At 45.2% G+C, this 12,521-nt stretch overlaps 1 protein-coding gene across 4 annotated transcripts in view; it reads left to right on the top strand.

Moving 5' to 3' along the window:
- Window positions 1–12,521, top strand: part of FAM13A (family with sequence similarity 13 member A) — a 149,046-nt gene that overhangs the window by 82,562 nt on the left and 53,963 nt on the right. Inside the window, exon 1 of one of the 4 annotated variants that reach the window (XM_081206974.1) lies at window positions 905–1,080. The exons of the other annotated variants lie outside the window; for them this stretch is intronic. Within the exon in view, the coding sequence (XP_081063100.1) occupies window positions 1,052–1,080 (29 nt within the window). The 5' untranslated portion in view covers window positions 905–1,051. Of the gene's footprint in view, window positions 1–904; window positions 1,081–12,521 lie in introns of those variants that run through there. 4 annotated transcript variants of the gene reach the window in all.

Genomic DNA, 12,521 nt, shown 5'->3' on the forward strand with positions numbered 1-12,521 from the left:
ACGATAAATTCTTTGCTGGTCTTTAAGAAGGCGTTCTCCAAGACACTTTTGCTTGCTGTTCCCTAAAAAGGTCCCGAGGGGCTTGTGCCAGTGCACTCGAAAGATGCTCTGGTTCGCTTGCTCCTTCTCCTCCCGAAAATGAATAAGTGACAGCGACGTGCTTAACGTGATGTCTGGAGAGGCTTGCACAGCGAAAGCGCTGCATGCGGCGCGCGAAGTCCCATCGCCCAGACCGTGGCGATGGGGCTCTGAGCACGTAGGATGCTTTTGCAGGAGGAAACCGGTCGTTGCAGCTTTATTCCGGAGTCCTGATTTGGGTTTTCCACTCCTCTCCCCCAACCCCTCTTTCCCATCAGTCAATAACAAGCCCCATATTTTTTTATTTTTGACTTGCGGGGCTGCAGAGGCCCCCAAATATCTTCTTTTTTCCTCCCATGCTGTGCTGAAAGTCCCTTTTTTATCGCCTCCCTCTCTGGCTTCTTAAGCTCCGTTGGGCGCAGTTGATTGACAGGCGGGGCGGAATTGTTGGGGAAAGTTTCAAGTTACCCGGGATGGCGACGCGCCTACGAGGAGGAGAGGAGGAGGCGAGCGAGCTGCCTGCACTGGTTGTCACCCGCTGCTATTTCTGATTGGCTGGATGCTTCAGCTGCTTCCTCGGGAACAAAAGGTCAAAGTGGACTCGGAGGGTGGCTTTATATTTTTCTTTGCACGGGCGCACAAAAAAGGGGGAAGACCTCGAGCGGGCTGGAAACCTGAAGCCTCTCCCTTCGCGCACGGTAAATAATCGCAGCTTGCAAAGGGAGAGAGCGTGTCTCTCTGAATGTCTCCGGTAGCTTTTTAGAGCACTGAATCCTGAGTCAGGCAGGAAGGAAGCGACGGGTTGGAGCCTTCAGCGCTGCTGGCTGCGGGCAGGGATTTTTATTTTATTTTTATTTTTGGTTTAAAAAAAAAAAGGTTTGTGTTAGGCTAGCCCGAGACTACGGTGCAGTGCAGAGAGGAAGAAGTGAAGGAGGTCAGCTCCCAGTTTCCCCTTCAGAGAAAACTTTCAGGAATGGCTTGTGAAATCATGTCTCTGCAAAGGTAAAAAAAACTCCTGTTTCGTCGTCGTTTGTTTGTTTGTAATCATGTTTCAAATGGAGGGATCTGATCTGGCCAATTTTCTGCCCAGCTGCCTGTTAATCTGCTCAGGCTGTTTGCTAAACAGTTTCTTTTCTCTGATCTTGCTGGGATACATTTGCAATAATGCAGAAATACTGCGTCTTTGAATTCTGCATGCTTTATATCAAACCTCCCCCACCACCCAAAATAGACACCATATGCATGTCTAGGGAGGTTGTAGAATAATAACTCACTGCAAATATACCCTGGTTTATATGCTTTTTATTTTCCCGAAAGGTTGCTTATGTTATGGTTACATATTGCGCTTATTCCATGATTTTTAATAATGCAATACCGTAGGCATGTCTACTTAGAAGTAAGAGCCATTAAGCCTTACTGACTTGCAGTCTAAATGTTAATAACAGCGCAGATTTTCTCTACCACGTGTCACAAGTTTAGATTCTCTGGTTGTTCCAGGTTGGTTTAGTATAGAATGAAACTTTTCTTTCCCTTGGACCAGATCTTGGGAAAATGGACATAGTTGGATTTTCAGGATTTAAGCAGCAGGCTGGTTTTTACAGAATGGACCCAAGTAAGTTTTGGCTGCAATCGTCTTAACTTACCTGGGATCAGATCCTACTGAAAACAGTGAGCACTGCTCCTGAGTCAAGGAAGTTGAGATATTATGTTGTATAGATAGAGCAAGGTTCCCCAGAATTCTGAGTTTTTTGAGTCCATGATAAGCTTGTGAAGTTGGCTTCGAACCCAGCCCAAATTCTTAGGAATGTCAATGAAGCAAAGTCAAGAAATATCAATATATAATCAACATTTATTAATCAGTCACCATTGCTAGGGTTATGAAACTAAAAATGAAAGAATACTGTTATATTGTGGCATCGTCTTATTAAATGCAGAGGTTCCTCACTGGCATGAGAGGTGCACTCTGTACATGCTCATGCCTTTCCCCCCCATGACTCATGGTTACAAAAGATTAATTTTTATTTTTTTGCACAGTCCCACTGACCCCACGGGTCAATATCAACCGCTTTGAAGACCTCTGTTTTAGGGCAGAAACGTGTTTTCGATAAAAGCTGGAGAAGGAGTGTTGTCGTCTGCTAGTAAATGGGTATTTTAATGTATTTGCTTCTCTATTTCTGACTTGCTGAGGTGCCTTTACATGTCTTTTGTACTTCAGTCTTAGACACATGTAATTTGTAAGTGATCTCTCTCTCTTAAGTTGGCTTGTCCAGGATTGAAGTGCCCTAAACAGTACTTATTGTGATGCAGTGAAAGGAGAGCAATGGGTTAGGAATGCTGCCTTGCTTTTTGAAATATCTGTGTACAGTTTTCAGGGCAATGGTTTTATTTCAAAGTTGCCTCGGGGACAGTCAAACCATTGCTTTTGATGATTTAACACAGGCCAGCAGCTTCTCTCCCCCCCCCCCTCTCTCTCTGTGTGTGTGTGTATATGGCGAGTGAGTGACAGGGCATGCTTGCTCATGTCAAAATAGAATACGATAAAACTATTTTGAAGCTGGGTTTTTATAGACAAGCTGCCAGGTCTGTGAAGAGGGAAAGGTATAAATACCATTTCAAGCATTAACAGGATCGTAATAGTTTCTGAGTCCTCTTATGGCTGCCTATAAAAACTGTTTGTGCCATAAATAGTGTGGTTTAATCTAGCATGCTGACTTCATCTAGAAAATAAAAGGAACTCCATTGCGATATTAATAATACTGCTTGCTTACATATATTTTCTGAGCCTACAGGAATTTTTGCCCTTACACTTAGAATAAAAAGCATCAAAACCTGCTGCCCAAACATCTTTCATTAATGCTGACTTGAGTAAAATTTGACAATTCTGCCCCTCTCAAGAGAGCTCCGTCTTTGATTGCAAGAATTGCTGTTCCACTCTTGTAACTGAACAACTTTGGCTCATGAGAAACATCTGCCTCTATTTAATATCTTGGGAATCCTGAGCAGTGTAGCAGTTCATATCTCTCCATTGGAACACTCAACTGGAAATGTGTTTTCTAGGAAAATAGCATTCCTGTACTGAGAGATCTTGATGGTGCTTCATAATTTAGTCAATTAAATGTTTAGCTTAGGGGCTATGTGTTGGAGAAGTTCGGTTTCCTGTATTGAATCATAAAAATAATTCTAACAAAGGCCTCCTTAAAACAAATATTTCTGTTTTTCCTTATCATTTTATTTTTGCAGCTGTTTTTCAGCAAGTACCCTGTTTAAACGGAGTAGGGGCTTGGTGGGTCCGTAAGCTGTTCAGAACTTAGAATTGTAAAGTTGGAAGGGACCCCCAGGGTCACCAATTCCAGTCCCCTGCAGTGCAGGAATATTTTGCCCACCATGTGCCTCAAACCCACAACCCTGAGATTAAGAGTCTCCTTCTCTACCAACTAAGCTATCCTGGCAGAACTAAACTTGTTTTAGGCACAGACTTTGCTCCCTTGACTCAAGCCTTCTCGCAAGTGGACTGTACCATTCCAGGCTATGGGTGGAAATTCACATCCCTTAATGCTTCTCTCCATAACAAAATTCCCCTCCCCTTAAAAGGTTTTGATCCTAGTATTTTCCTCTCATGTTCAGGGCTTTTCTTCGTGTGGAGGAGGATTAAAAAAAGCCAGAGTTGGAGATGGTACAGTCCACAGATACATGCTTTCCCTCTCATATCTCTCCTTTGGGTACAGGCAAGGAAACAAGTGAAGTTGCTATGGGCCATGAGATGAAAAGCTCTTCGGAGTGTGATCTTGACTCTTCGCCCACCCCGAAAGAAAGTACCATTCTAGCTCTCACCAACCTTGACTAATCATTCCATTAGTCATGCCCTCTGAACCACATGCATGGGCCTGGGCCAAATCCTGGGGGCTGTAAACATAAGCAGTTGCTTTTATGATGCCAACAGACTACTGTGTCAGCTCCTAAAGCTGAATTCTATTGCCATCATCATCATCGTTAAACAGTGGGGCCTATTGTTAACTAATGTGTCAATAAAGAACTGGAGGAAGGGCCATAGCTCAAAGAATGCAAAATGTACCAGGTTTAATCTCCAGGTAGGGGCTGCAAAATATCCCTGTTGGGCAGCAGCCATCCAGGGTCTTTGTTTCATACTGAGCTAGATGAAGGATGGTCTTGAATGTGGAAGCTGCAGTAGATCCAGGATGGAATATAATGCGCCCATTGTTTTAGCATTTCGGGATGCAAGTTTTGATCCTGTAGACCCTTCACGGTCAAGATGTAGCGCCTCCCTCCCATTGTTTGCTCAGCTCTTGAAACCGAATACTTTTTTCTCACTCTGCCAGCTGTGTGTTGAGTCCACCTGAAACGGAAGAGGCATTATCATGGACTTTTCACACATTGGTGGAGTGGTCTCTTGCCTTGGCGCAAAGCTCTTCTGGAAAATGCCAGCACTGTGCAAAACCATGAGTGAGAAGTTGGTGCCTGTTCAGAGGCACTTGCAAGATAACTTGCAATAGCAGCTGATGGACAGAAAGCGGTTTTCGATGGAGAGGTAGCGAGAATGAGGTTCGGAAGGCATGGCAACTCTTAATGGCAAGTGCGAAAGGAGTTGAAGTGTAAGCGATTTCCTGCTTATACTGAGTGAGACCACTTGGTCTTCTAACTCAGTGTTGAACTGGCTGGCAACAGCTCTCAAGTTGAGGGCTGCAGACAGGGAGACTTCCCCAGTGCTGAAGGTTGAACCTTGCACCCTTTGTGTGCCAAGTGTGTGGCGTTCACCAGCTCTGCGTGGTGATATCCAGAACTGAACCTGAAACCCTTCGCACGGGCCCCTCACTGCTTAAGTCTCTTCTAAAGATGGTGGCTTGGTTGGTGGCAAGGGACTCTGTTTGAGGCAGAAAGGAAAAGCGGGGGGGGGGGAATGTTTGGTGGATTATTAGCAGATTGCATAGTAATGCATTAACCTGTGAACATGTTGGTATACAGTTCTGCAAAGGGTACTGTCAGATGGCAATGGTGGTTGCTCGTGAGTCAGGAATCTGACCTGTCTTTTACAGGTTTTATTTAGGTGCAAAAACTATTTACAGTGCAGAACCACAAGTCCATGTCTGCCTCAGTCGCTAGCAGAATCCGGGAGTGGTCGTTTCCGGGTCCTCCCCCAACATAAGAGCTTAGTCACCCCAGCCTTTTCCTTCCTTCTTTGCGTTTTACACCTGTAATAGGTATGAGTTACTCGTGCGTAAACTGGTGCCTTTCTCGGTTAATTTGCCTTGTTAAACCTTTCTGACTGCACAGCCCCTTCTCATGGTGGCTGCCTCAGTCACTGGCAGAATCCGTCAGTGGGCGTTTCTTGAACCTCTTCCAACATAAAAGTTGTTTGACACCCAGTCTCCTCCTCCTCTCACTGCGCGGGAGTCTTCTGCGCAGGGAAGGCGTGGGTAGCGGAGGACCTGGGCTCTCCTCACTGATGTCCAGTGAAGAGTCCTGGAGCCCTCTCTCCACTTCCCCCGTCTGCCCCCCCTTTATCCCTGGTGTTGCGCTGATTGGCTTCCCCCTCTACTGAGCTGTTTCTCCCCCTGCTGCTGGGTCCTTCGCCAGCATCATCTGGGAGCCTCCCCTTCGCCTCTCCCTCCGATGTCAGTTCCCTGACAACACCTTTGCGCAAGGTGGGCGACGGAAGCTCCTGGCCGGCTTGGCCAGGAGCAGTGCTGAGGCTCCCAGCAGCATCCTCTAACCCTTTCCCCTCATTTACCCAGGAGGTGTGGCCCCCCCCCCTCAGACTGATGAGGTATGGCACTGGGGCTCCCAGCAGCATCCTCTGGTCCCTTCCCCTCTTCCCAACTGGAGGTGTGGCTTTCCCCACCGCAGGAAGAGGAACTGCTTCTCAAAATTTTTGGAGGTTCCCTGTAACCCAGCTGCCCCTCTGCCTCCCTTCCCTGTTCCGATGGCAGTCCCCTGACAGATACCCTATACCAGGGATGTGGGATCCTTTTCACACCCACACAGGGTAGACAGAGCAGTAAACAGAACTGCTGCCTTCCTACAGTAGGGTAGTTACTATGCACACTCAGACACGCCCCTCTATCCTGCATCTGAACAAGGAAAAGGCATGATCGAAGCTCAAACACACATTCCAGCCATGCAGAAACATTCAGGGTGCAAAGCAGAACCAGTCCTGGGAAAGCTTTTGAGGGCCAGGCAGGGAGTGGCCTGGAGTTGCCTTCCCCATTCTGTTCACCTGTTACTCACATGTAGGACAATCCCAGATTAAAGCAGGAGCTAGACTGCACTTCTTTGACTGGACACTGCATCCCTCTGCAAATTAAAACCCCAACCAGTGAGCAGATGCAGACACCAGCAGGATTCCTTTGCAGCTGCTTGTGTGTTAAGGGTTATTTTGCAGACTGCCATGTTCAACGTTCAGGATTCAGAGGGTGGGGTAGCTCAGGACCGCTACTGCTTCAGACTGCAAGCGTTGAGTGTGTGGTGTAATGGTTTGTGCGTCGGGCTATGGCCTGGGAGACCAAGGCTCGAATCTCCACTCAGTAGCCATGTCTCATTGACCTTGGTCCAGTCTCTGTCCCCCAGCCTACCCTCCCTCATAGGGTTGTTGTGAGGATAAAATGGGAAGGGGAGAGACCACGTACACCACCGGAGAAAAGGTGAGATATGAACGTAGTAAATAAATAACTTTTCAGTAGGGCCATATCTGACTTTTTATTGCTCATTAACAAATTTATTGTGGCAATAAGCACTAAGCTCTCAGATACATCATAATAAATGTACCATAATATTGTGAGTGGGTGGTATTTATGAAGGCCTAGAACCAGGCTGGAGCCTTTCCTAGCCCTGACTAGGTCTGGGCAACATCTGGTTTTCAACTTTGTGATATATATCCCCAGGTAAACATCACAATATACTGATGTATCACAATGTCTGAAATAAGGATGGAGCTATGTAGAGGCATTGGCTGGCTTCATGGTTTCCTGCACATTGTGATTTTTTGCATAGCATGTACACATCATGATTTGCAATATATTGCCAGGTCAAAAATTACAAAACGGATATCATGATGTGGACTTCAAACCAGTTTTCAACAATATATCGATATATCGGCCATCCCCTATCCCTGATTGGAGCTGCCAGGGGTTTGATCCTGGAACAGTTCTCATGCAAAGCGTTTCATCTCCCACTGAGCAATAGCCTTTCCCCTCAAATTGCTTATGTGGTTGCTCTTTGTATGTACTGTAAGAAACTCACATTGTAATAAAAATATGGTTTAGAGAAGGCAAACTGAAGTCCTTTGTATTGCACTCCAAGCCTGAGATGGCCTGGGGCTATAATCTCCAGGAGCACCATCCAGAAATACACTTCTTGGTGGCAGAGGCCAAACTCACAGATGTGCTTAGACTGCGTACGTGACTAGGTGGCCTCTTTATGGGTACCTGCAAATTATTAAGTTGAGAGATAAACTGAAAACCTTCAGGCTCGTTTTACTTCCAACATATTGATCATGGAGCTGAGTCTCTGACCTATGCTACTGCCATTGAAGACATTAGCTGATGTGTAATCAGCCTACCAGCATTTTAATTGCACTCCCTGTTTGTGGAATTTTATCTGTATTGGGTATTGTGGGTCCACTCTTAACAGCTTGGCTGTTTATATTCATAACATAGGTAAGCCCAATGAGATAAGGTTGGTACTTTGGACCTCACCACCCATCCGGGTACCTCTTAACATGCCTTGTGGGTTAAGATTCATGATTTAAGCTGTACCACACAGTTGTCAAAGGGCAAAAGTGTTTATGTATGAGGGTGATAGACAGGCCATAATTCAATAAATAATTTGTGAATAGTACACTTTATTCACTATTTAGGGAACTAAATAGAGACTGCTTAATTACAAAACTCTCTAAGTGGTATACATAATAAGATGACAGTGGTACCTTGGGTTACATACGCTTCAGGTTACATACGCTTCAGGTTACAGACTCCGCTAACCCCAAAATAGTGCTTCAGGTTAAGAAGTTTGCTTCAGGATGAGAACAGAAATCGTGCTCCGGCGGCGTGGCAGCAGCGGTAGGCCCCATTAGCTAAAGTGGTGCTTCAGGTTAAGAACAGTTTCAAGTTAAGTACAGACCACCAGAACGAATTAAGTACTTAACCCGAGGTACCACTGTATTTTTAAAATCCACAAAATGGTTCAAAGCATGAGTATACATAACTTAGTATTCAATAAAATACAGGTAAAATAAGTGAAACTTTGGAAACAGACATAAATAACTAAATTATATTACATTATATTATTTTAATTAATGTGTCACTACTCACAAAAAAGAAATGGCAGGATTGATGCCCTAGTTTTTAAAATACCATTCGTCCCAGGCCTAGTTTAGTAGGTCACTTTGCTGAAAACAATGGGAAGTTTCTTTTTTCTTGTTTTAAAAAAGAGTTCGATAAGACTTTTCCTTATCAAATAAAAAGAAACAATACAAACTTGAAGCATAGAACCATGTGTTTGGTCACAGCAAATGTAAGAGCAATGGAAAATCTCCCTCAAATACACCATCCGTAAGACAGAAACGCTAAATGAAGTTGATTTGCTTGCTTCAGTTGACTTGTTCAGAGGGAGGGAGTGATAAGGAAAACTGGGCATGTGGAAAGCCTTCCTTTCATCAGTCAACTGCTCTGAGAGACTCTTGTTCAGGTAGTGCTACTTGATTTGTACAAACTGTGTAGATCCCAGAGGAGATTCCGGCTCTGTTATCCGGCAGGTAGCTTAAATTCCATTGGCTTCAGGGAGAGCCACTTTACCTGCACACAACAACACATTCAAACAGCCGTAAATCCTTTTATTGGGAGAGTGGTTTACTTTTAACATGGAGTCACGTTGACCAGAGGGCATAAACAGGGACACGTTGCAAAAGATCCAGATTACTTGAGAGTTGGGGTAGCTTGGGCACGGTATCAAGTGTCCCAGCTTTTTGTCCTTGCTAGTAGTGATGCCAGTACTTGCCAGTAGTGATGTATGGAAGTGAGAGCTGGACCATAAAGAAGGCTGATTGCCGAAGAATTGATGCTTTTGAATTAGGGTGCTGGAGGAGACTCTTGAGAGTCCCAGAAGATCAAACCTATCCATTCTGAAGGAAATCAGCCCTGAGTGCTCACTGGAGGGACAGATCCTGAAGCTGAGGCTCCAATACTTTGTCCACCTCATGAGAAGAAAAGAATCCCTGGAAAAGACCCTGATGTTGGGAAAGATGGAGGGCACAAGGAGAAGGGGACGACAGAGAATGAGATGGTTGGACAGTGTTCTCGAAGCTACCAGCATGAGTTTGACCAAAGTGCAGGAAGCAGTGGAAGACATGGTCCATGGGGTCACGAAGAGTCAGACACAACTAAACAACAAACAACAACAAGGCTGGCTTGAACTCCAAGGGAGATCCCTCCCAAAGCGGGGTTTTCAGACAGTGGCTTACAGCACCCTGTTTTGGCAGGGATCAGTCGCAGCCAATCCCAAGTGAGGTTTCCTGGCCAGCCTAGCTTGGGTCAGCTCCGCTTGGGAGGCCCTGAGTGGGACTTCCATTTCATGCCCAATTTAAACGTCACCAGATACAAGGAGCAACCAGGACACTGTTCGAGGCTCCCAGTTATTGCTTTGCAGCTGCAGCATCACCTACCCTCACCCAGTATCCCATACGGCATCAGGTGTGGGGCAGGTGGGGAACCAGCCCCCTCCCAGGCCAGATTAGGACCGCTATGGCTCCCAGGTTCCCCACTGCTGCCCTGTATCATGGAAACATTCGCCTTGTGCCTGGCGCTGGGATATATAGTTCTCGAGACAGAATGCTTGGGTGTCTTTTGCAGATGCAGAACCTTCATTTTTCCGACTCCAAGAATGGCTCCATAGCCTCTCTGCACTCGACCAAGTTTTCCATAACAGTTCCTCCATGCATTCTGTAGGGGTTGCTTAGTAACCTCATTCTTACACTCCTTATTATGCAACTTAACTTGTGTTTGGTCTGTATTAACATGCTACTGTTGACTTCAAAGAAAGGGTGCAGCCTTGGCTGGAGTACAGCATCAGTCATTCTCTCCACCTCTTCTTGACCCATTTTCTGTCTTACCCATCCAGGGAGTCTTGCCAGACTGCAGATAGTAAACAGATGTGCCTCTTTCCAGTTGTCTGCCATCCTGTCCTCTCATTTTTAATCTTCAAGAAATAAAGCAGCAGAAGCTGGGCGGCTTCTGTCCACGTAAACATCTTAAGAACGTAACATTAGGGTGAAAAGGAGGCAGTTTCCAGGTCTCCCCAGATGCAGTGTTTATCTTAAGCAGAAAGCTTTACAGCATCTTTTAGATATTAAATGGAGATCAGCAGGCATTCCATTGAACCTTCAGTTGTTGGATAACTTACGTGACTGATTGTTATCACAGGAACACAACCAGCTGATCTGGTGCCAGACAAGCCAAATAATCATAGAGTCATAGAGGTGGAAAGGAACCACGAGGGTCATCTAGTCCAACCCCCTGCAAGGCAGAAATCTGTTGCCCAACATGGGAGTCGAATCCACGACCCTCCGATTAAGAGTCTTGTGCTCTACTGACTGAGCTGTATGGCAGCAGGTAAAAACATAGGGTTCCCTAGCTTGTAACGTCTTCCCAAGTGACTCGTAGTATTTCTGCATTCAAGGTAAGGCTGAATGGCTTGCTTGTTTCCATGTTTTAAAAACATTATATCCCACCCTTTTGACCCTGAGGGTCATTTAATCTAACTCCCTGCAATGCAGGAACATCAAAGCTTAAAATAGCGTCAAAACAGTCACTACAAAAGAATAGGTAAAACAATTAAAAACAGCAACAATTTGAATCAATTAACTATTAAGCGCCCGGACAAATATATATTTTAATGTACGTGGCTGGTGCCTGAAACTCACTCAACAGGCACAAGGCAAGCGCCCCTCTGCAGAATATTCCTGAGTTGGGAGCCACCACCAAAAAGACCCAGTTCCTTGTTGCCTCTTGCCTAACCTATGGTGGCAAGGGCTCCCAAAGTAGGATCAGATTGTCCTTTTGGTGCCTGTGACCCAAGCCATGTGAGGTTAAGGCCTCACCTTTGAATTGTGCCTGGCATCTGATAGGTTGGCAAAATAAGGGGAGCAGCCAGGAAAGGAAGTTGAGATTGCAAGGGCAGCAAGTTGTTTTCCTGAAAATGGTGCAGAATAAATGTGTTATGAGTGAATCAGTATATTAGAGATTCTACTGAGTAAATAAGAATGGGAAGGAGTCTCTGCTCCTCAAAAGAGACATAGATAAAAGGTTGAAAAAACAAACTTATATGTGTGAGATAAGACAATGTTTCAAATGCCTGTGGAATTTAGTACACTCAGGAGAAAATCCCCTGGCAGCTCCAATCAGGGATAGGGATGGCTGATATATCAATATATTGTTGAAAACTGGTTTGAAGTCCACATCGTGATATCGGTTTTGCAATATTTGACCTGGCAATGTATTGCAAATCATGATGTGTACATGCTATGTGGAAAACCATGAAGCCAGCCAATGCCAGTTAAAGTGGTGCTTCAAGTTAAGAACAGTTTCAGGTTAAGAACGGACCTTCAGAACGTATTAAGTACGTAACCAGAGGTACCACTGTAGTTGGAAAGAACTTCACAGGTCACCAATGCCCCCTTTTTGAAGCAAGAATGCTGTCTCATATAAAATGCATAATTGCTGACGTCTGATAATGCATCTTCACCTGCCAGAGTCAAATTAAAGCACCACTGCTTTAAAATTGTTGCTTTTGCTCAAATCCTCGTGATATCCTGGACTTGTTTGGGGAAATGCTCACCAGGACTTCCTGCAGAGGCCAAGTCCTTGCTATCTATTTACAAAAGAGATTGGCTTGCCAAGCTGAACCTGAATGATAAGGGGGAAAACAGATCCAATGTAGTTTGCAGTCGGGTTAAGCCAAAATCAACAAACCTCTCCGTTAACCTGAGATGCCTGTACAGCTAAAAAACACACACCTGTTTTGGGTTTTCCCCACCCCTCCTTTCTGAAGCAAAAACAACCTAAGGTTTCTGGCAGGATTCATGCACCTGCTGGCAGATTCAGGTTCCACAATTAAATCTGATTTACTGCTCTTGAGCTACAAACCTATCCCCCCCACCCCCCCCCCCAGTGTGACTTTTCAGGATAAGGAACGTGATGGGAAAATCACTTGCTTGACGCAGCATCCTTCAGTCTTCCTGCAAATTGGAGCAAATGCTTAATATCCAATTGCCTGGAAGGGACTGCATAATCCTGCTTCACCTTAAAAGGTGGACAGGTTTATTGTTTGCCTCTTGTAGACTTGAGCCCACTTCGTCAAATGCTGAAGCGTGCTCCTCAGTTGTCAGGTTACATCTAGGCTTGGTTTATACATGCCGCAGAATGAATGTTGAAGTG

This window comes from Podarcis bocagei (assembly GCF_964188305.1).
Source record: "Podarcis bocagei genome assembly, chromosome: 9".
In the NCBI taxonomy this organism is placed as follows: Eukaryota; Metazoa; Chordata; class Lepidosauria; order Squamata; family Lacertidae; genus Podarcis; species Podarcis bocagei.